Here is a 24,560-nt window from a genome sequence, read left to right as displayed (position 1 = left end):
ATGTGTGTGGATACAAAGTTCACAACAAGAGAAACATGAGAAGACCACACTGTTTGCTAATTAATTCAAATTCAAATCAGCAAAGAATGAACCAGACTTCAATTTTGAGAAAACATAAGTAGGGAAATATACATCGTTTCTCTCCACACTAATCATGCTGATCAAAAATAAAGGTCTAAAGTGCAGATGTTTGAAAGGAGAAAGATGATAAAGAGTCCATGACATTGTCAATAAGGGACTCCTCGGCATCCTTGAAGATTCTCTGCTTCATACTGGAATCCGTGGAATATGAATGAATGGATTTTGAGTCTTTGTAGACAATTGGCCCTTAATCTGAAATGTTTGTTGTACTTCATAAATCGTTGAAAATTAAAACTATCTTAGTCCTTCCATCAGAAATGAACTGCTTTGGTCATCACACTTACCTCTTGAACATATCAGGACCAAGAACAGCCATATAAGGTGGAGCATCCCCTTTATTCAAAAGCCACAGTAGGTCATCATCATCATCAATTAAGTGTATAGCACCAACACTGCCTGAGCGGGAAGCTGGAAAACAAACATAACTTAAAATGAAATCAGTTAGTAGATTCCACACATCAACATCTATAACAGGGTGTAGTATTTAATTTAACTAATGCAATCTGACTGTGTTGAACACTATATATTACTGCAGAAGTCAGACCATTACAGAATAAAAGAAACCCACAACTGGTTCCTCATATATTTTAAGAACACACAGCAAAAGATTATTCTCACAGTAATGAGAATGGATAAGAGGTGGCATCAAAATTTATGCTTCAAAATCATTACTTTTACAAATTCAGATCTGTTACTGAGCAAAGTAGTTGGCTATTTCACCGAAAACAAAGAGCCCATAATCAGTACTTTCATTGTTGTTGTTGTTGTTGTTGTTGTTGTGGTGGTGGTCTTCAGTCCTGAGGATGGCTTGATGCAGCTCTCCATGCTACTCTATCCCGTGCAAGCTTCTTCATCTCCCAGTACCTACTGCAGCCAACATCCTTCTGAATCTGCTTAGTGTATTCATCTCTTGGTCTCCCTCTACAATTTTTACCCTCCACACTGCCCTCCAATACTAAATTGGTGATCCCTCGATGTCTAAGAACATGTCCTACAAACCGATCCCTTCTTCTAGTCAAGTTGTGCCACAAGCTGCTCCTCTCCCCAATTCTATTCAATACCTCCTCATTAGTTATGTGATCTAACCATCTAATCTTCAGCATTCTTCTGTAGCACCACATTTCGAAAGCTTCTATTCTCTTCTTGTCTAAACTATTTATCATCCATGTTTCACTTCCATACATGGCTACACTCCATACAAATACTTCCAGAAACGACTTCCTGACATTTAAATTTATACTTGATGTTAACAAACTTTTCTTCTTCAGAAACGCTTTTCTTGCCATTGCCAGCCTACATTTTATATCCTCTCTACTTCGACCATCATCAGTTATTTTGCTCCCCAAATAGCAAAACTCCTTTACTACTTTAAGTGCCTCATTTCCTAATCTAATTCCCTCAGCATCACCCAATTTAATTCGACTACATTCCATTATCCTCGTTTTGCTTTTGTTGATGTTCATCTTATACCCTCCTTTCAAGACACTGTCCATTCCGTTCAACTGCTCTTCCAAGTCCTTTGCTGTTTCTGACAGAATTACAATGTCATCGGAGAACCTCAAAGTTTTTATTTCTTTTCCATGGATTTTAATACCTACTCCGAACTTTTCTTTTGTTTCCTTTATTGCTTGCTCAATATACAGATTGAATAACATCGGGGAGAGGCTACAACCCTGTCTCACCCCCTTCCCAACCACTGCTTCCCTTTCGTGCCCCTCGATTCTTATGACTGCCGTCTGGTTTCTGTATAAATTGTAAATAACCTTTCGCTCCCTGTATTTTACTCCTGCCACCTTTAGAATTTGAAAGAGAGTATTCCAGTCCAAATTGTCAAAGGCTTTCTCTAAGTCTACAAATGCTAGGAACATACGTTTGCCTTCCTTAATCTTTCTTCTAAGGTGAATCGTAAGGTCAGTATTGCCTCACGTGTTCCAATATTTCTGCAGAATCCAAACTTATCTTCCCAGAGGTACATTTCTACCAGTTTTTCCATTCATCTGTAAAGAATTCGTGTTAGTATTTTGCAGCTGTGACTTATTAAACTGACAGTTCGGTAATTTTCACATTTGTCAACACCGGATTTCTTTGGGATTGGAATTATTATATTCTTCTTGAAGTCTGACGGTATTTTGCCGGTTTCATACATTTGCTGACCAGATGGTAGAATTTTGTCAGGACTGGCTCTCCCAAGGCTGTCAGTGGTTCTAATGGAATGTTGTCTACTCCAGGGGCCTTGTTTCGACTCAGGTCTTTCAGTCCTCTGTCAAACTCTTCACACAATATCATATCTCCCATTTCATCTTCATCTACATCCTCTTCCATTTCCATAATACTGTCCTCAAGTACACTGCCCTGGTATAGACCCTCTATATACTCCTTCCACCTTTCTGCTTTCCCTTCTTTGTTTAGAACTGGGTTTCCATCTGAGCTCTTGATATTCATACAAGTGGTTCTCTTTTCTCCAAAGGTCTCTTTAATTTTCCTTAGGCAGTGTCTATCTTACCCCTAGTGAGATAAGCCTCTACATCCTTACATTTGTCCTCTAGCCATCCCTGCTTAGCCATTTTGCACTTCCTGTCGATCTCATTTTTGAGACGTTTGTATTCCTTTTTGCCTGCTTCATTTAATGCATTTTTGTATTTTCCCCTTTCTTCAATTACATTCAATTTTTCTTCTGTTACCCAAGGATTTCTACTAGTCCTCGTCTTTTTACCTACTTGATCCTCTGCTGCCTTCACTACTTCATCCCTCAAAGCTACCAATTCTTCTTCTACTGTATTTCTTTCCCCCATTACTGTCAATTTTTCCCTTATACTCTCCCTGAAACTCTGTACAACCTCTGGTTTAGTCAGTTTATCCAGGTCCCATCTCCTTAAATTCCCACCTCTTTGCAGTTTCTTCAGTTTTAATCTACAGTTCATAACCAATAGATTGTGGTCAGAGTCCAAATCTGCCCCCGAAAATGTCTTACAATTTTAAACCTGGTTCCTAAATCTCTGTCTTACCATTATATAATCTATATGAAACCTGTCAGTAACTCTAGGCTTCTTCCATGTATACAGTCTTCTTTTATGATTCTTGAATCAAGTGTTAGCTATGATTAAGTTATGCTCTGTGCAAAATTCTACCAGGTGGCTGCCTCTTTCATTTCTTCCCCCCAATCCATATTCACCTACTATGTTTCCTTCTCTCCCTTTTCCCACTATCGAATTCCAGTCACCCATGACTATTACATTTTCGTCTCCCTTCACTATCTGAATAATTTCTTGTATCTCCTCACACATTTCTTCAATTTCTTCGTCATCTGCAGAGCTAGTTGGCATATAAACTGTAGTAGGCGTGGGCTTCGTGTCTATCTTGGCCACAATAATGCGTTCACTATGCTGTTTGTAGTAGCTTACCCGCACTCCTATTTTCCTATTGATTATTAAACCTGCATTAACCCTATTTGATTTTGTATTTATAACCCTGTATTCACCTGACCAAAAGTCTTGTTCCTCCTGCCACTGACCGTCACTAATTCCCACTATATCTAACTTTAACCTATCCATTTCCCTTTTTAAATTTTCTAATCTACCTGGTGGATTAAGGGATCTGACATTCCACACTCCGATCCGTAGAACACCAGTTTCTTTCTCCTGATAACGACGTCCTCTTGAGTAGTCCCCGCCCGGAGATCTGAATGGGGGACTATTTTACCCAAGAGGACTCCACCATCATTTAATCATACAGTAAAGCTGCATGCCCTTGGGAAAAATTACGGCCATAGTTTCCCCTTGCTTTCAGCCGTTCGCAGTACCAGAACAGCAAGGCCGTTTTGGTTAGTGTTCCAAAGCCAGATCAGTCAATCATCCAGACTGTTGTCCCTGCAACTACTGACAAGGCTCCTACCCCTCTTCAGGAACCACATGTTTGTCTGGCCTCTCAACAGATACCCCTCCGTTGTGGTTGCACCTACGATACGGCCATCTGTATCGCTGAGGCACGCAAGCCTCCCCACCAACGGCAAGGTCCATGTTCATGGGGGGGTACTTTCATTAATACACCAAAATCACTACTTATCTGTGTTGATGGCACTACGAGCAACTCTGTAACTTCCAGACCTCACAATAGATAGTATCACTGTGCTTAGCATGGAATATGTTTCATTGTTTTGTTTCATATAATCAAAACTACATCTGGCATACCGTAAGTCATTTAAGAGGGAAACATTCCACGTGGGAAAAATATATCTAAAAACAAAGAAGATGTGACTTACCAAACGAAAGCACTGGCAGGTTGATAGACACACAAACATACACACAAAATTCTAGCTTTCGCAACCAATGGCTGCTTCATCAGGTAAGAGGGAAAGAGAGGGAAAGACGAAAGGATGTGGGTTTTAAGGGAGAGGGTAAGGAGTCATTCCAATCCCGGGAGCAGAAAGACTTACCTTATGGGGAAAAAAGGACAGGTATACACTCGCATACACACACATATCCATCCGCACATACACAGACACAAGCAGACATTTGTAAAGGCAAAGAGTTTGGGCAGAGATGTCAGTCGAGGCGGAAGTACATAGGCAAAGATGTTGTTGAATGACAGGTGAGGTATGAGAGGCGGCAACTTGAAATTAGCGGAGGTTGAGGCCTGGGGGATAACGAGAAGAGAGGATATACTGAAGGGCAAGTTCCCATCTCCGGAGTTCTGACAGGTTGGTGTTAGTGGGAAGTATCCAGATAATCCGGACGGTGTAACACTGTGCCAAGATGTGCTGGCCGTGCACCAAGGCATGTTTAGCCACAGGGTGATCCTCATTACCAACAAACACTGTCTGCCTGTGTCCATTCATGCGAATGGACAGTTTGTTGCTGGTCATTCCCACATAGAAAGCTTCACAGTGTAGGCAGGTCAGTTGGTAAATCACGTGAGTGCTTTCACACGTGGCTCTGCCTTTGATCGTGTACACCTTCCGGGTTACAGGACTGGAGTAGGTGGTGGTGGGAGGGTGCATGGGCCAGGTTTTACACCGGGGGTGGTTACAAGGGTAGGAGCCAGAGGGTAGGGAAGGTGGTTTGGGGATTTCATAGAGATGAACTAAGAGGTTACGAAGGTTAGGTGGACGGCGAAAAGACACTCTTGGTGGAGTGGGGAGGATTTCATGAAGGTCTTTCCTGATGAAGCAGCCGTTGGTTGCGAAAGCTAGAATTTTGTGTGTATGTTTGTGTTTGTGTGTCTATCAACCTGCCAGCGCTTTTGTTTGGTAAGTCTCATCTTCTATATGTAAAACAAAAGGTGTACCTGCGATAAGTGAAGCTGGAAATAAAAGCATAACATAGGCCTATTTGAAACTGGCAACCCAGACATAAAATCAAAGTGGCCGCATGTAAAATTTTTTAATGAAGAAGAAAAAAAGAAAAAAAAAAAAAATCAGCAAAACATGACATGACAGGATTGCTAATAGAGAATGGACATCCCAACATAAATGACAGCACATATACAGCAAGTATTTCCACAATTGCTGTTTTAATTTGTGAAAGGGAATTGATTCAGGTATCCTGGGAATAAATCATGAGTGGCAAGAATATCATATAATATGTAAGTGTATGTGTGTACGTACGTATATGTATGTATGTACAACCTCTGCTCCCAAACCACTGGGTCAATTTCAAATGAACTTGGTACACACATCATTTACTGTATGGAAAGAAGTGCCGTGGGGTTAAGAACCACCTACATCCCATAGGTGTCGTTTACAGACATAAATTTCACCCGCAGAAAATGACACATACAAGTAAGTGTCTAACTATGTCTGGGGACTGAAAATAAATAATGTTTTGCATAAGAGTGGTTAAAAAAATTAAATTGGGACACCAGAAAAAGTTCAAGAGAGCTTCCAATCTGAGCAAGAAGAGAAACACCAGTCAAACTGGATTTCTCGCAGGACCGGGATGTTTGCAGGTAATAATGGAATGCACTGCATGTGCTATACAGAGGACAGCCACAGCTGTGCAGATACTAGAGGGAGCAGGAGATTGATACTGTGAAGGGAGGGAGAGAAAGAGAGAGAATGGAGGAGATGGACAGAGTGGAGAGGAGGATATGGAAAAGGACAGAGGGGATTGATAGAGAGGTGGCAGAGGAGGTAAATAGAGTCGGAGGCAGAGATGGCTAATATAAGATTGGAAGAAATAAATACCTAGACAATGCTGGCTTTCTCAACCAATGTATAAATGTGGCAGAATGTCGACGGGATCCGGCTGCATACCCGAAAATTATTAGAAGAATGTATAAATAATGTAGAGATACTTCTAGTCCTCTTGAAGTCACTAGTTGACAAGTTGTTAAATAATAAAAGTTCATGTGAGGTTGACACTACAGAGACTGTTGTTCTGTGATATATGGTGGTGTCTTTGAAATACGTAGTGCATACAGAATTCAAGGGTGTCTCCCACAAAGATATATGACAGTATTGGCATCTGCCAGTTGCTATCATAGATAATGTCCTTAACATCAGTCAAATATGAACTTTTTATCATAGAATATGGGAGTGTAAACTTCCTTGGCACTCTCTCTCTCTCTCTCTCTCTCTCTCTCTCTCTCTCTCTCTTTCACACACACACACACACACACACACACACACACACACACACGCCACTTCTCTGGCTCTAAAAAATCATCAACCATAAGACAGTTTTCTGCTTTGCCAATGGTAAATGACTCAGAAAACTATAGAGTCTGCTGCCACACATAAAGGTGCTCTCACAGGAATGTCAAAAAATCAAAGACTGATTGTCTGAGAGATTTCAGAAGAATTAATATTTCAGTTAGATCATGTCATGAAATCCTGCCATAGCATCTTGGAATGCATTGTGTTGTCACCAAGTTTGTCCCATGACTCATGAGTTAAGACCAGAAAGACATTCACCTCACAGTCTATGAAGAGCTTTCCGCACAAATGAAAATGAGACGTTCTGTAAGATAATCATAACTGGTGATGAGATGCGGGCCAATGGTTGACACAAAGGTTATGACTACTGCACAAAAAACAAAATTAACTGTGCTGCCTCATCCTCCATACTATCCAGACCTGGTCCCTGTGAACTTTATTTTATTTCCAAAGTTGCAAGCCCCATTGAAAGGATGATGATTTGCAACAACAGACGAGATAAAAGAAAATTCGCAGACGGCAGTTTGCGCAATCCGGCAAGAGGTGTACCAAGACTGCTTCCAATATTGGAAACAATGTTCGGAGCAGCATACCAATTGTGCAGGAGTGTGTCTCAAAGAAGACCATGCACAATAAGTAGGAGGCAGGCAAAGAAAAATTTTTTGAACTAAGTTTCAGAATTTTTTGAACAGGCCTCATATGCTTCGCACATAGATCTTTTCACAGATGCACAAATCTACACTAACCTTTGCTTGTTGTCATTTGCACATTCTTTTTTGAAGTTGGAGTGCTACAGTCTATGCTTTCTCAGAATTTTCCTGATGTCCTTGTTAAACCATGGTTGGCCTTCTCTGTCCTTAATCCTCTTACTAGGCAGATTATTCTCCAGACCACAATTCACAATCTGCTTAAGCTTTGGTCCCTTCAGGTCCATCTTACTGGAACTAAGTGAAGTCAGTTCACTCTCTTAGTGAGATACCAACAACTGCTTATCTGCTCTTTCTAGCAAAAACCCTTTCCTAGCCTCCTTAACCGATTTATCAACTTTCGTAACTACAGTTGCTATAATGACATCATGATTGCTAATCCCTGTTTATATACTGATGTTGTTGATAAGGTCAAGGCTATTTGTAGCTATAAGGTCTAAGATATTTTCACTACTTGTGGGCTGCCGAACTACCTTCTCCAGATTTTTCAGAAAATGTGTTCAAAAGTGCTTCACATGATTATCTGTCTGGACTTCCTGTAATGTATCCATAAATGTCCCACTCTATGCTCAGTAGGTTAAAGTTGCCTCCAACTAGTATTGCGTGACCTGGATATTTGTGTGTTACAAAACATAGACTTTCTTTGAATGACTCTTAGAACTGCTACAACAGAATAGGGTGGCCAGTAAAAACATCCAACAATTAATTTGGATTCGCCTAGACCTGTTATATGCAACCAGATAACTTCACTGTCACACTAAGCTTTGACATCAATAGAGACAATGTTTTTGTCAGCTGCCAGAAACACTCTTGCTCCTATGGCCTCTAATCTGTCTTTCTGATAAACATTCCGTCAGTTGCTAAATATCTCAGAGGCCTCCACTTCAGGACAATACCAAGTCAGAATAAGGTTTTAGCTCTTTGGTCAAGATGTCATCATAGCCAGGAGAGTTACTGCTTTTTCGTGACTCCTCTAACAGTAGTCAGCAGTGTAGTCTGGTGGTGTTGTAAGCAAATGCCCGTCTTTGTAAATCTAATGGATCCACTTTAGATAAATTATTTTTTGGCCCCTGTGTCTTCAGCTTCTGTATTGAAGAATTTATTGAATTTAGTGGCCACTGATGTGATATTAATGTCATCCTTCTCTGTGCCACTATCATGATAAGAGTTGTATGTTGTTTGCGTTACTGAGTTTATTTGTTTCTTGTTTGGTAATGCTCCAAATTGTCATTGCTTTGTTTAGCAGAATTTTTGAATTTTTGTGAAATTTCTATCTTTGATAACACACTGAAAACTTTCACAGTACTACCTGAAGTGAATTTTTAAGTCTTGAAGAGGTGGTCCTCTGCATTAAATAAAGCTCTCTCTTCCAAGCATGACAAAAATTGATCCCAGATGTTAGCCAAACTTTTTCTAAGCTTTCACTGTAATTACCCCAATGTGTTGTAAAGTAAACCTACATTCATAATGTTGTAAGAATATTTATGGGAAAGAAATTTCACATCTACTGTGTGACCTTTCTTAATTAAACTCAATTTGTGGAGATGCTTTGTTGTTGCCATTTGACCATCATGACCAGATGAAGCATTATGGGACTCACATCTGTTTCATAAAAAAAGGTTTGTTTAGAAATATACTGTTAATCACTGTTGTACTGTGTCATCGTATTCTTGCTGGGAACACCACTGTGGAGATCACATTAAAGTTGGACATCAGTAACTCGAGGTGTCCTTTATCAGAACTATCCAAAATAAAACTTATGGAAATCTCCACATACAAATCCTTCCTAGTTATTTCTACTAAGTCTTATTGATACCCCTTTCTAACTGCTTAATGGAGGTTAAAGCACATCCTGTTAGTGGTTATACAGACTGTGAGAATTGATATATTGCATGTTTCCAGTCTAAGTGCAGCACTCAATGAGCTGTTCACTGAAGTCTATGGTCTGGCATTGATTCCTCTTTTTGTGTATACAGCCACTCAGTATCACCATACCTACATGAATGTGATACCAGTTTGTATCCATCCAGGTGCATCCATTCAATTTATATGACTTCCACATACTAGTGATTTACAATGTCAATTAGTCTATATCAGTGAGGTAGTGTGACTTATAACACACATATTATGCAGCAGAAATGATGCATATAGCTTGAACAACTATAAGGCTGCTGTTGGAGAACAGTGTGATATCGAAAGGCTTACGTATTTTGGGGAAGTCCTTATAATTGCTAAGAAATCACTTACTGACAAGAAAAAAAGCAAGGATACCACCTGAAAATAGTCACAAAATTCAGAAACATGAACCATTATAATGGTTACAACCTCCGGTTTGCCAGCAACAGCTAGCTGTGGCCAACAGTGCTCTTATTGCAGATGGATAATGAGTGTTTAAATAGAGGATGCACTGACATATCCCACCCTACATCTGGAAGTGTGAGAGCATCTTTATGTGTGGCAGCAGAATCCATAGTTTTCTGAGTCATTTACCATTGGCAAAGCAGAAAACTGTCTTATAGTTGATGATTTTTTAGAGCCAGAGAAGTGGTGTGTGTGTGTGTGTGTGTGTGTGTGTGTGTGTGTGTGTGTGTGAGAGAGAGAGAGAGAGAGAGAGAGAGAGAGAGAGAGAGAGAGAGAGCACGCATGGAGGAGGAGGAGGGAGGGGGGGTCGATATGGTAATGGCACTCATGAAGACCACTTGCAGTAGTGCTGAATTATTAAAGTAGATTACACTGTAATGTAGTCACATGCCCAGAAGACGTTTGCTGAAACTTAGTTCAGCGAAAGAAGTTTACACTCCCATATTCTATGATAAAAAGTTCATATTTGACTGATGTTAAGGACATCATCTATGATAAAAAGTTCATATTTGACCGATGTTAAGGACATTATCTATGATAGCAACTGGCAGATGCCAGTACTGTCACATATCTTTGTAGGAGACACCCTTGAATTCTGTATGCACTACGTATTTCAAAGACACCTCCATATATCACAGAACAACAGTCTCTGTAGTGTCAACCTCACATGAACTTTTATTATTTAACAACTTGACAACTAGTGACTTCAAGAGGACTAGAAGTATCTCTAAATTATTTATACATTGGTTGAGAAACCCAGCATTGTCCAGGTATTTATTTCTTCCAATCTTATGTTAGCCATCTCTGCCTCCGACTCTCTCTATTCACATCCTCTGCCACCTCTCTATCAATCCCTTCTGTCCTTTTCCATATCCTCCTCTCCTCTCTGTCCATATCCTCTATTCTCTCTCTTTCTCGCCAACTCGTTTCCTCCCTTCTCAGTATCAATCTCCTGCTCCTCCAGTCTCTGCACAGCTGTGGCTGTCCTCTGTATAGCATCATTGGTAGATGTTGAAGGGCGTCCAGAATGAGAGTCATCTTTAACTTCTGTCTGACCATTTTTAAACAGTGTGAATCATTCATAACACCAAGTACAGCTTAAGCACTCATCACTGTAGGCTTCTTGGGTCGTTTGGTGTGTGTCTGTAAAGGTTTTCTTGAGTTTTGAGCAAAATTTAATGCAGACGCATTGCTCCTCTAACTCCACCATGTCAATATTTGTAAACTGTGCGATATAATCTTCTACTCGACACAGCACTGGACAATAACTAAATGACATACAACAGTGAAACTTCTGGCAGTTACATATTAGACACAGGTATGTGCAGAGATGCCAACCACATTTCACTCCAACACACCACAGGAGTGAAATTACAAAAGTTCTGGAATTTTTCGAACAGACCTCATACAACAAGTACCACTGTCAAGCGTTAGCAAAAGATCTGACAGAGAACCCAAAAAACTTTTGATCTTATATAAAATCGCAAAGTGGGTCTAAAGCTTCCATCCAATCACTTGTTGCCCAATCTGGTGTGGCTATTGACAGCAAAATGAAAGCTGAAATTTTAAATTTCACATTTAAGAAATTGTTCACGCAAAAAAATTGTACAAACATATCATTATTTGACCATCAGACAGACTCTCATATGGATGACATAGTAATAAGCAGCCCTGGTATAGAGAAACAATTGAAAGATTTTAAAACAAATACGCTATATGATCAAAAGTATCCGGACACCCTCTAAACATACATTTTTCATATTAGGTGCTTTGTGCTGCCACCTACTGCCAGATAGTCCATATCAGCAACCTCAGTAGACATTAGACATTGTGAGATAGCAGAATGGGGCACTCCGTGGAACTCACGGACTACGAATGTGATCAGGTCACTGCGCATCACTTGTGTCATACGTCTGTATAAGAGATATCCACACTCCTAAACATCCCTAGGGCCACTGTTTCCGATGTGACAGTGAAGTGAAAATATGAAGGGAAACAGTTGAAGAGGGTCATAATGTGTAATAGGCAGACTCTATCCAGAACATTACACAGGAATTCCAGACAGCATCAGGATCCATTCCAAGTACTGTGACAGTCAGGCGGGAGGTGAGAAAAGTCGGATTTCACGGTCGAGCAGCTGCTTATAAGTCTCACATCGTGCCGATAAATGCCGAACAACGCCTCACTCGGTATAAGGAGCGTAAAGATCGGACAACTGAACAGTGGAAAAACATTGTGTGGAGTGACGAATCACGGTACACAATGTGGCGATCCGATGACAGGGTGTGGGTATGGCGAATGCCCGGTCAACATCATCTGCCAGCATGTGTAGTGTCAACAGTAAAATTCAGTGGCGGTGGTGTTGTGGTGTGGTTGTGTTTTTCATGGAGGGGGCTTGCACCCCTTGTTGTTTTGCAGGGCACTATCACTGATGACGTTGGAGTGTACGGTAAGGTGTCACAAGCTGAATGACTGTAGGAGGATAGAAGATGACTTCAACAAAATTTTTAGTTGGTGTAATGAATGGCAGCTAGCTCTAAATATATGAAAATTTAAGTTAATGCAGATGTGTAGGAATAACAATCACATAATGTTCGGATACAGCATTAGTAATGTCCTGCTTGACACAGTGACATCACTTAAATATCTGGTCGTAATGTTGCAAAGTGATATGAAATTGGATGAGCATCTGGAGATTGTGGTAGGTAAGGCAATTATTCGACTTCAGTTTATTGTGAGAATTACAGGAAAGTGTTGTTCGTCTGTAAAGGAGACCACATACAGGATGCTACTGCGACCTATTCTCGAGTTCAACTCGAGTGTGTGTGATTCGCACCACGTCACATTAAAGGAACAGATCCAAGCAATTCAGTAGCGGGCTACTGGATTTGTTACTGGTAGATTCGAACGACGTACAAGTGTTAAGGACATGCTTTAAGAACTCAAATGAGAATCCCTGTAGGGAAGGTGATGTTCTCTCCAAGGAACACTGTTGAAGAAATTTCGAAAACCAGCATTTGAAGCTGACTGCAGAATGATTCTACTGCCTCAAACATACAGTGCGCATAAGTACTGCAAAGAGGAGATACAAGAAATTAGGGCTCATACAGAAGCATATAGACAGTTGTTTTCCCCTCACTCTATTTGTGAGTGGAACAGGAAAGGAAATGACTGGTGGTAGTACAGGATGCCCTCTGCCACGCACAGTACGGTGGGTTCTGAGTATGTATATGTACGCAGATGTAGTGCCACTCCATAGCGTTATCTTTGTAATCAGTTGATAAATCGACATGTATTTCCTACAGTTACTTTGCAACCTGTTGCTGAGTCAACATACATTTCCTGAAAGGTCGAAACCCATTTATAAAAGTTCAGATAAGCAAGTGACACTAACTACAGACCTGACTCCCTCCTTCCTGTGTTCTAAAATTCTTTTTAGCTGATAGATTACTACTGAACCATCTTTCTGAGAAGAAACTTTTACCAATAACTCACTTTGGCTTCCATAAAGGCTTCTCTACAGAGGAAGTAATATACAAACTCACAAAATGAATTCCAGTAGAAATAAACAAAAACATGTTACCCTTTTGGCATTATCTGTGATCATGCTAAGGCCTTTGGTCATCTAGAGTGTAAATTCCACTAGGGAAACTACAATTGTGTGGCCTTGAAGGCCTTCCCCTTGCATGGCTGCAGTGTTAACAACAGAAAACAGAAGGACACATTAATAAATAATAATTTTTTCACATGGCTCAACTGCCCGGTGCAAGTGTTTGACTCAAGATACCATTCTGGTGACTTGTGTGTTACTAGCACACCTCAGTTACCCAACTGAGGGAAGGGGCCCCACAGTTAAAAGTGGAATCTGAACCACGTGTCATTTATGGCAAATCTTCACATCACAGTGAAGAGAATTCTACCTAATTTAAATGGCAGACTGAAAAATTTGTGGTTTGACAGGGCTTCAATCCCACAACCTTCATCTCGAGGCCACCAGATCCGACACATTAAGAAATTAGATGATAGCAATAAAACTAAACTCAGAGTGCAAAAACATACGGTGTGCCAAAAAGTTCAGTGCTCAGCCGAGCCCCATTGTTACTTTACACAAATGGTTTACACAGGACACTGGAGCACTTTAAAAAAAATTGTAATGCATGCTGGTGAAAAGTATATTGACTAAACCACTCCTGTCCCTTCTTGAGTCAACATATAACAGTGCTGATATTGTTACATCTATCATAATATTCATAGCTTTTTAGGAAGTAAAGCTGTCATGTCATCCATTAGAATCCGTGGCAGATGGTTTCTAGGTCTGAGTGTAGACATGTCTCTTGCGTAGCTGTACAATCTTCAAAGTTGTGGCAAATCATTAGTGCTGCTCCACAGACACACTGTGTAGATTCTTCTTGGCATAGGCTAAACTACATTTGTGAGCAGGTTTTGTATAGGTTATAGTTGCTGAGAGGATCATGAATGGGCAAATGGACCAACAAATCAATCTTTAAAATTTGTGGTGGAGAAGGGGCTGTCCAGTATTTGTTTCCACCGAATCCTGCAATTCTTTGGTTACAAACTTTGACAACAAAAGGATGATTTAGAAAAGATGTTATCCACGGCAAAGTCGAAGGGAGAAGATTGCAGGGAAGGCCACTGAGGCGATGGATGTACCAAATAAAGAAAACGACACACCAAACATGGGGACAGTTATTCTAAGATGCAGAAGACCGGGAAAAATAAAGACAGACTGTTAAGAGGATTGTGTGCTGGGTCACCAACTTTCAACTACGAAAGACGGAGCACTGATGATGGCGAATTTTTGAATGTCCAATTCAGAGCCAACAAAAGGCACAAGAGCTTTTCTTCTTGAACTTAATACCAATATCTGCCACACCTTGGTAGTGTTTACCACTGTTCATACCGAGCGAGGTGGCGCAGTGGTTAGACACTGGACTCGCATTCGGGAGGACGACGGTTCAATCCCGCGTCCGGCCATCCTGATTTAGGTTTTCCGTGATTTCCCTAAATCATTCCAGGCAAATGCCGGGATGGTTCCTCTGAAACGGCATGGCCGACTTGCTTCCCTAATCCGATGAAACCGATGACCACGCTGTCTGGTCTCCTTCCCCAAAACAACCAACCAACCACTGTTCATAGGTTATTGGTTTATGTGATACTTTGTCATTCTTCTTCCCATTTCTTCACGATACATCATCTTGCGTATTTTTAAGCCAGCATTTGGGGTGACTAGTTGTAGGGCTTGCATCCTCATTACTTCTTTGGCTAGATTGTCAGCCATCTCATTGCCTGGAATGCCTACACAAATCAATATCCAAAGGTAGATGGTGGCCATCCTCATCCTGTGAAAGGCATATAGTTGGACGTGTATGGCAGAGACTACTAGATATTTTGCATAACTCTTATCTATAGATTGCAATATATACAATGAGTTTTCTGCATGTGATGCTATTCTATAATAAAAAATATATAATGCTTTTATGCCTCCACACACTGTCATTAAATCTGCAGTGTAAATACTGGATTCTTTTTACTGAACATTCTTCTTGATTCAACTCATGGACATGTGCATAGCCAACGTCCTCATTGTCTTTGGAAATACCTACGCAAAGGAGTCTTGGATGACTGAATAAAATGCACAGCAATAAAAACGGGGACCTATTTCGTCCATGGTGCCACACCATAAGCTTATTACTGGTCAAGGAGCACACCATCACAGGGTGTTAGTTGGAGGAGAAGATGGTGCATTGTTACAGCCTCCATAGATGAATAGCATTTCTCCCTTATATTCTTTGTTGTACACTGTATTCGCACAAACCTTCAAATGAAGACATTTGTCTGAAGGACCAGTGTGCATTTTCCTTAAGTTTCTGTTTGTTTACTGTCAACCCTATCAAGTGGACAGGTTAACATTACATCAGATACCTACACTATGCCCTGGTGGAAAAGAGCCAAAGTCAATTTTTTGTTGTGTTTTGACCCCTTAACATAAAACCCTTTATTATCTCATTTTTATTAATGCGACAGAAACTTAAATAAATTTCTGAGTATACTTGGGCAACTTAAGAACAGACCTTTGAAACAATAAAACCCCACTTGGATCCATTTCAGTACAGATAATTATGTGTTTCGCCACTAGAGGCTTTGGTTGAGATGGTTGCCATTAGATATCATCTTAACTGTGCACAGCTGCGGATAGTCAACAACAGAATGTGCCCTTTTTGGCTCTCTCCTGTATTGTTTAGGCAAAAGAAGGATGGCTATATTGATCCGGAGTTTTGACATTGAATCTAGTGGCTCAGTAAGTGAAGAAGAATATTATGTTACTTCATTAGAGACTGAAAGTGAGGCTGTTCATCAGCTGAGTGACAAGTGTTCGCCAGTGGTAATAGAGATAAATACATCCATCGTGCTCCAGCCAGCTCCTCATAGATGATCATGGGAACTGTAGTGCAATACATGCTTAGATGTCATAACTACACAGAAACTAAAAAATGACTAAGTTTCAGGACATTTTAGCCGAAGTCCAGTGCAGCAATATAGCCTACTCGGGATTTTATTACTGGTGATCTTCAAAATTTTGTAAATCATTATTTTCAGCTTTAAAAGCTGTCTTTATATGTCTACATGTAATGCCATTCATCACAGGATATTTTTTATCAATAAAATATACTATTTTTGCAACATAAATAAAAAAAACAATAACAAGGATTAGTCCTCTTGGTAGCAAAGAAATATCTGTTTGTTACTTTTTTTTAATATTTTGTTTCTGGCCAAATCATTCGTTGGAGCTCTCAAGATAAATAAGACAGTCTATATTGTAGCTGCAGAGGTACACTTCAAAATTTTGGTAAAAGTTGTGAAGCACACTCCCCTTGCATTTTTCATAGTTTATGTACGATGTATGTGCATAGTATGCTTTGTAATACTCATCAGGGACTTGTTACTACCTAATACATATTTTCTAAATTTACTTTGTAGTTTTAGTTTTATGAAGAAAAGTGCACTTAAATATGAGGTGACATTAACATTAGGCTTATATTACCACAATCTTTATTCGGCATTCACACTCGCTGCCTTCCACAACTCACAACAAAACTATCATCTTCCAACCCAATCTAGACCTCCGGCTACACTACAGACTAGCATCACCATAATCAAGGTTTAAGAGAGGGAGGGTATAATATCACTCTTTGATCAAAATGTTTTCAACATTGTAGAAGAGAATGGATAGTAGTAGCATTTCCAAATTACCGGCAATAGGGGAATTCCAATTTGGCTCTGTCCCAGACATATATACTACAGATGTTACACATGCTGCAGGAAAGACTATAGCCAACGGAATCTACATAGAAAGCTATAGATTGAACGCCAAGATTATTGTTATGGTAGCTTTTCAGAACACACAATGTTTTCGATTTTTATGTACACGTTGTTGCATATAAGTATAATGATGCCTAGGCTGTCAGGAGTCCATACAGGCAGCTGGAGAGCTTTGACATAAATACAGCCACGTAAAAGAGCAGTACTGTTGTGACTGTCGTACGTAATAATGTTATAAATCTCCTGAGAGGCAATCCCAGCAGCACAGCTCCTCGAGCATTTCTCATGCAGATGACTTGGCATTTTATAATGATGAATGGACTTACAATTGACATTAGTTTAACTGAATTTTTGAGAGATGAAAGGTGATGTGACTACACACAGGCCTATTAAGAAAACTGACCTGTACACCGACACCCGGACGATTAGTAACAGCAATCAATCATGTTTCCAATTAACCACATCAACATACAAACATGTAATAAACACTTCCTAAGCTCGCATAATTATCTAGGAAATATATCTGATGATATGGTGCTTCAACATAGGTTATTAAATCTGGAGACAAAGCAATATAGTTTTGAAAATTATTTAGAGAAAGTTTGTAAAATAATCCGGTTCTGCAATATGGAGGCAAAGTTGTAAATCTGGAACGAATTCTCATTCTGTAGTGAAGTGTGTGGTGATTTGCACCCTCCTGGCAGATTGAAACTGCGTGAGACTCAAACCTGGAATTTTTGCCTTTTGCGGGCAAATTCTGTACTGACTGAACTGTGACCTGCCCTCACACCTCGATTTCTGCCAATACCTCATTTCCTACCTTCCAACATCGCAGAAGTTACTAACACACCTGAAAGAATGGTTAATGTGGAGACACGGCTTAGCCATAGCCTTGGGTATCGTTTACAGAACGAATTTCTCTCTGCGATGGAGTGCATGATGATCTGAAACATATCTGCCAGATTAGATTAAAATTGTGTGCCAGACTGTGACTCGGACCTGGGGCTCTTGCCTTTCATGGGTAAGTACTCAACTGACTGAGCTATCCAAGCAAGACTCACGACCTGTTCTCAAAGCTTCACTACCACGTGTTCTACTACAGAAGGAAAGAGTAAGACAAGACAAAAAAATATTGACCTATCAGCCTTATCTTCTTTTGTATAAAATTTATATTAAAATCATTAACATGGCAACTATAATGGGTTTTCATCCATCAAAACAATACTCTGGCTTTTAGAAGTGGATCATTTGAAAGTTGAATTGTGAAAAACTTATAGAATGGGGCTACGAGTAAGTATTACCATATTGTCTGGGATTAATATATTTTGAGAAAGTTATTAATTCTGTTTCAATAACACCTGATTTAATGGCTCAGAAGAAACAGGGCATTAACTCAGTCTACATTAGGAGGATTGTATCAAAGAATATACAAGCTACATCAATTCTAAAGCTTCTATTACAATAAGTATTCAAACCATTAATCTGGAAAAAGCAAGAATGAATACGGACCAATGAAATACGTCTGAACTATTGTCATTTTACTGATGATATAGCAGGTACTATCCAAGAGGTAACAAAAGCAATAACAGAAAAAGTCTGAAAGTACACCCAGAAAACAATTACAATATGATAAAAATAATCTACACCCGCTTGAAGACAACATTTGGATAGACAGACAAAGAAATAGACTAAATTAATGAGTAAAAATTGTATGGGTTTCTTTTCCTAAACTGAACAAGGCTTTCAGTCTTTAACTTTTCAATGTGTCTGAAATAATAAATCAAAATAATGTCTAGTAAAAGTTTTAAATTGTGGCAGAGACAACTTCTAACATCAAATCTATTCACAAAATGAAGGTTTCTCAGGGAGCATTGAAAAGATGCAGTTTCGCATTTATTTGGAAGAAACAAAGAAAGAAAAAGAAGAAGTGGATCACGGAACTGAATGAAGTGGAAGATGGAATAATAACTGGAAGGTAAATGTGCTGAGGTGGGCAGGATATGCCTATGTAGTCAGGTGATTGGATGGCTGATGGAGAACCGCAATCCTCTTCTGGATTTCCAGAGGTAAGAAAGACCTAGATGACTACTTGGAAATACGGAAGCGTCCGATCCCACCCGTCCGCTTTGACCCATGACGTCACGAATATGGCGGAAACGACCATAAACGACAATTCCAATATGGCGGGTATAAAATCGTTGCATACGTATCATAAAGACGAAAATACATTGAAAAACAAACACACACACGTTTCACAAAAAGCCTAATGACTCTAACGGGACAAGCGTGGGAAATTGGAGGTTTTTTGGGTGGGGACAAACTAAATATAAACAAACTTAGCCACCCACCCCCCATACAAAACCACGCAAAACGACGAAAAAAATCGACATCACAAAACTCACCAAATACCACAAAACACAATATTATCTGGAATCGAACACTTCCCTTGACCTATATAGATCTACAGCAGCTCCCGATCCCATAAATTGGGATCAAACACTTCCCTTGACCTATATAGCTCAACAGAAGCTCCCGATCCCATCTCCCAATACAAAAACTAAAATGCACCGCCAAACATTACGAACGGACACTTCCCTTGACCTACACAGATCTACAGCAGCACCCGATTCCATAAATTCGGGTCAAACACTTCCCTTGACTTATATAGCTCAACAGCAACTCCCGATCCCATCTCCCATTACAAAAACCATCATACTCCACCAACCATTGAGATTGAACACTTCCCTCCAATAGCAGCTCCCAATCCCATAAATTAGGATCTACCACTACCCTTGACCTATGTAACTCAAAAACATCTCCCAATACCAGTACCAACCTTCACAGCCACAAATTTCAATGAAACACTTCCCTATACCCCAATGCACAACACATACGCCAAAAACAAAAAAATGAGAACATACCACAAGAAAGTTCCAGCCCCACAAACTAGATTCGCCACCACAATCACACACGCAAACACACACACGCAAACACACACACACACACACACACACACACACACACACACACACACACACAACGCACGCACGCACGCAAACCAACGAAAACATACTAAACCAAAAGAAAAACCCAACCCACCCACACCTCAATCCCCCCAAACCCCACCTGACCCCAAAATAAAAAACCCACAAACAAAAACCAAATGCAACATAAAAACATCTCAATCACACACCACAACTCAACAAAAACTTCAACAAAATAGATCCTCCACAACTAAAACAAAAAACAAACACACTCCCCCTCTCACCCCCCCCCCCCACCTTAACAAATACTATACAACAAAATAAACCACCCACCCCACCCTGAGCCACAGCCACCCACCCACCTACCCAGACCATCACTTTCGGCCTATACATTTTACTCACAGCCCTTAAGAAAACCCGAACAATACAATAGCCCTCTGGGACACTCTTCCGCCAACAGTACTCATCTAAATGAGACTCAAGGTTGGAAGAGCACCTCTTCCCCCTCCCAAGAACTGACCTAACTGCCCCCCACATCCCCTCTATTGTATCAGTACAAGCCCCTGTCTCATAATTCTTAAACTCTAAACCATGGTTGACTACTAAATGATTAAATCCCCTCTCACCCAACCCCCTATAAGAAGAAAAAGCATCAGAAACTATTGTGGACCCCAGCTCTATATATTCCTCAATTAACCCCACTAATTCAGCCTTGGACCTCCCTTCCACAACCCTACAAACACATTCGGAACCCCCACCACCCATAACAACAGCCCCCCACACCCAAAGACCAGCCACAGACTTCCCCCTCCCATACTTGCTTTTCCCAAACTGTAACTCGTCCACCTCCACAACAACCCCATGCCCCCCCCCCCCCAACTTACCCCTGTAGTTAATAAATTCCGAACACACTTCACAACAAAAGGAATACCAATCTAAAACGCTCCTCTCACTCACACCAGTCTCATGCGTGCAAAAACTCTGTGGGGATCTATAACAAAAATAATATGTAACAAGCACAATCTCGCGCATGCCCAAACTAGACTTCTCGAACCAGGTACCGCGCCGTATGGAACGCCATATGTCGTCTTTGCGGCAGCGCCACATGTAACCGTTCCTGGTCTGAGAGGCCGGAACTTTAACCAATTTCATTGGTTCACGGCACACACCGCACTTCACCACCTCGGCAATTACGCCAAAAGGCTGTAGGAACTTAATCAGCTCTAAAGCTGTCCCCCCCATCATAGCCCTCAACCGAGAACTATTGATCTTGTCTTTCATATCCATTCCTGAACAAAAAACCACAACCGATTAAACTTAATAACAAAACCACCCGACATACAGCAATCATCACTACATTAACCTTCACACAAAACCACAAAACCGTTAACTCACTGATACAAATTCCGCTTCAAAAATACGCAAGCAGCACTCGGCACTGAGCAACAGCAAACTGAGCCCAATGCATCGAACAAAGGAAAACCCTGAACATACCACCAGAGGGCACAACAAACCACAACACGACGACATCTACAAACACGCCACACTCACAAACCAAACTCCGCGCCGTACTGACGTCACGCACCACAACACCCTTACGTCACGGGTCAAAGCCGACGCGTGAGATCGGACGCTTCTGTCGACCCGACTACTTAATGTAAGGTATGTAGATGACATTAGACCACATGCAGGAGCGACTTGTTTCCACATCTGTCCTGTGCAATTCATGTATGGTGAAGTGTTCAAGCTTGACAAGTAAAAAGAATATTTAAAAGTCAGAAAAAAGCAGGGAGATTTATAGCAAAAATACCATCCAGACACACTAGTTTACAAGCTTTTGTATGCCATACTCATTATTATGGCAGTGTACTCCCTATATATGTATCAAAATATTATGGCAGAGTAAATGATAGATATCTCCTAACTAAAGACATACACAACCATGCAACAAAAGGAAACAAAAATTATTAGCCTACACAATACAGCCAAATCTCAAATTCAAAGTGAATTCTCCAAGAAGCAGGCAGAAGGCTTTTTAACAAGTATCAAAATCAACTAAGTAAAAGGAATCTCTTTTAATCATTTAAAAGTGACCTCACAGATAAATGAATATACATTATGAGTAACTATTAAATATCAAAATAAAAATTGGATGTTATACGGTAAGAGAAAATACGTAATAACTTCATATGTGTCTGTAAGGTGTAATTCTATTTTCTCTATCATACATATATTGCACATACATTGTATATAAGTCTTGACGTCGCATAACATGGTAAATGCAGTTAGAAGACAGATGCTTATCTGCTTTTGTCTGCCCATAAAACTGTACAAAACAATCTATACTTTCAGATGGAAACTATCAGTTAGTGTCTATGGGGAAAGAATTAATGAATAAATAATTAAACAAATAATAAATTATAGAGCATAATTAAATATTCCACATACATCTATATTTCGAGGTAGTCATTTATACTGTATTATTATGAAAACTACTGTATTATTGCAAGGTGATCTTCGGATGAAATGAATAAAATACATAGATACACACATTGACAAAGCATAACTTATGGCGAGGTTTAAAGCTAGCGTTTATGAAGCAATGGATGTGCAATGACTTACAATGAGAGAATACTAATGGTTTCTATCCAATGATAAAAAGAAGGTGAACCGGTTTATAGTGACAGAAAACTGAAGATTTCTAATCAATGCATTAAAAAATGGTTAGAGATTTTAATATAGAATTTGTGGCGTGGAAATGTACAAATAACACCCAAATACAGAACTGTGTAAAAACTGAGTACCATCTTATTTTCTGCTTTGGTATTTTTCGGAGAGCACTGTAATCTTCTTACTACTCCACTACCCCAGAAATGGTTACTGAACGTTTTGGATCATTAGCATGAATGATAGCAGCTGTGAATACATATACCTACATTTAATTATCTACACAATCTATGCAATAAAAACACTTACATGAGCAGCCGAACTGATGAGTTCCATTCAGTCTTCTGAAGCAAGCTGCCGCTCCATCAATAGATTCGTACATTTTATCTTTTGTTCTTTCAGGAGAAACTGTGAGAGAAACAGTTGTTAAATAAGTCTATGACAGCATATAATGCAATTCTGAAGGTCTGGATTGGGTAAAACAAATCAAAATTGATGAAGATCGATTACTAAATACAACACAAAACTAGAAACTTTATAGTAACGCGCTTAGCCAGAATATTTAGAAATACGATTCTACCTTCCGAAATAGATAACAAAACACCACATAAACAAATCCAAAAGAACACATGATTCCCCATGATTACAAAATTATTAACCACTGACATTTGGCATTTTACACTGTACGGGTCTAAAAAACCAAAGATTCTACATTTTTGTATCTTTGGATATGCGTTCGCGCACGTCCGCATAATACAGGCGGCCGTGGCTCAAGTTGCAAGAGCTGGTGTGTGCAGGGGTAGAGAATGATAATTCTTAACGCTATTTATAATTCCAGAAGCATCAATACTGAAACTGGATTCCCAAAAAAATGATAGAGACTCAAATTTACCAACAAAATTCTAAATTCAGGGCGTATAAATAAAAAGCGTTGTGGCTCTGAAACAAAATATATGTTTGGGATAAACCATGACCGATTGTATTAACAAAGGTTGTTTTGACTAACGCTGGGGAGATAAGTGTCGTAGTTAAATACAGGTAATCATCCACACTGGCCGCCATATTGAAGTTGGGCAAATCGTGTCTTTTAGGCCTGTAGGCCTGCATGATGTCTGTACAGCGTGTGACCTAGGGAACTATCAGATCAGCACTATACTGCATGGGTTCATTAGAAGACGCTGACATAAACAGAATAATGCCTTTCATCACTCATGCTATGAATGTTGCAACCTCTGTTGAGGGTTTTGTTCCTGCAAATTGTAACAGAAAGTTTAGTGCTCCAGTATTTTGTTTGGTTTCTTGTCCTTAATACGTGTGTACTACGGAAAACCGTTAACATTTGTAACACTATTCTCGAAACAGACTGTCTGCTGTATTTAGGTAAAAAACGGAACAAGAGGATCTTTGGTTGACACACTTAGACGTGAGTGACTAAAAAGCGGAGTGCGTCTCAAAACAGTCATATGACGTCCCTCGCTTGCTACCTTTGAGACTCCACATTGGGTTGACCATATTTCGCTTGTCTCCATATTATAACTTGCGTGTTATCACAGTATACGGTTTTAAGGCCCCTTAGGGACTTGGCTAACAAGAAGGGTAAGAAATCCAATGTGCACTCCATGTGCATACCGGGTGGAGTCATCCCAGATGTGGAAAGGGTCCTCCTGGATGTAATGAAGAGCACAGGGTGCAGCCAACTGCATGTGG

General features: G+C 40.0%; 1 protein-coding gene across 1 annotated transcript in view; it reads right to left on the bottom strand.

Moving 5' to 3' along the window:
* LOC124711491 (nicastrin) overlaps positions 1-23,552 on the bottom strand; it is a 135,483-nt gene extending 111,931 nt beyond the window's left edge. The window contains exons 1-3 of the mRNA XM_047241601.1: positions 23,434-23,552; positions 23,163-23,261; positions 426-549 (exon numbers count right to left, since the gene is read on the bottom strand). Coding sequence (XP_047097557.1) covers positions 426-549; positions 23,163-23,261; positions 23,434-23,521 — 311 coding nt within the window. The 5' untranslated portion in view covers positions 23,522-23,552. The remainder of the gene's footprint in view (positions 1-425; positions 550-23,162; positions 23,262-23,433) is intronic.
* Positions 23,553-24,560: the final 1,008 nt, after the last annotated feature.

This window comes from Schistocerca piceifrons, chromosome 8, assembly GCF_021461385.2.
Source record: "Schistocerca piceifrons isolate TAMUIC-IGC-003096 chromosome 8, iqSchPice1.1, whole genome shotgun sequence".
NCBI lineage: Eukaryota > Metazoa > Arthropoda > Insecta > Orthoptera > Acrididae > Schistocerca > Schistocerca piceifrons.
The sequence above is the reverse complement of the archived record's forward strand: the minus strand, read 5'-3'. Positions and strand labels throughout refer to the sequence as shown.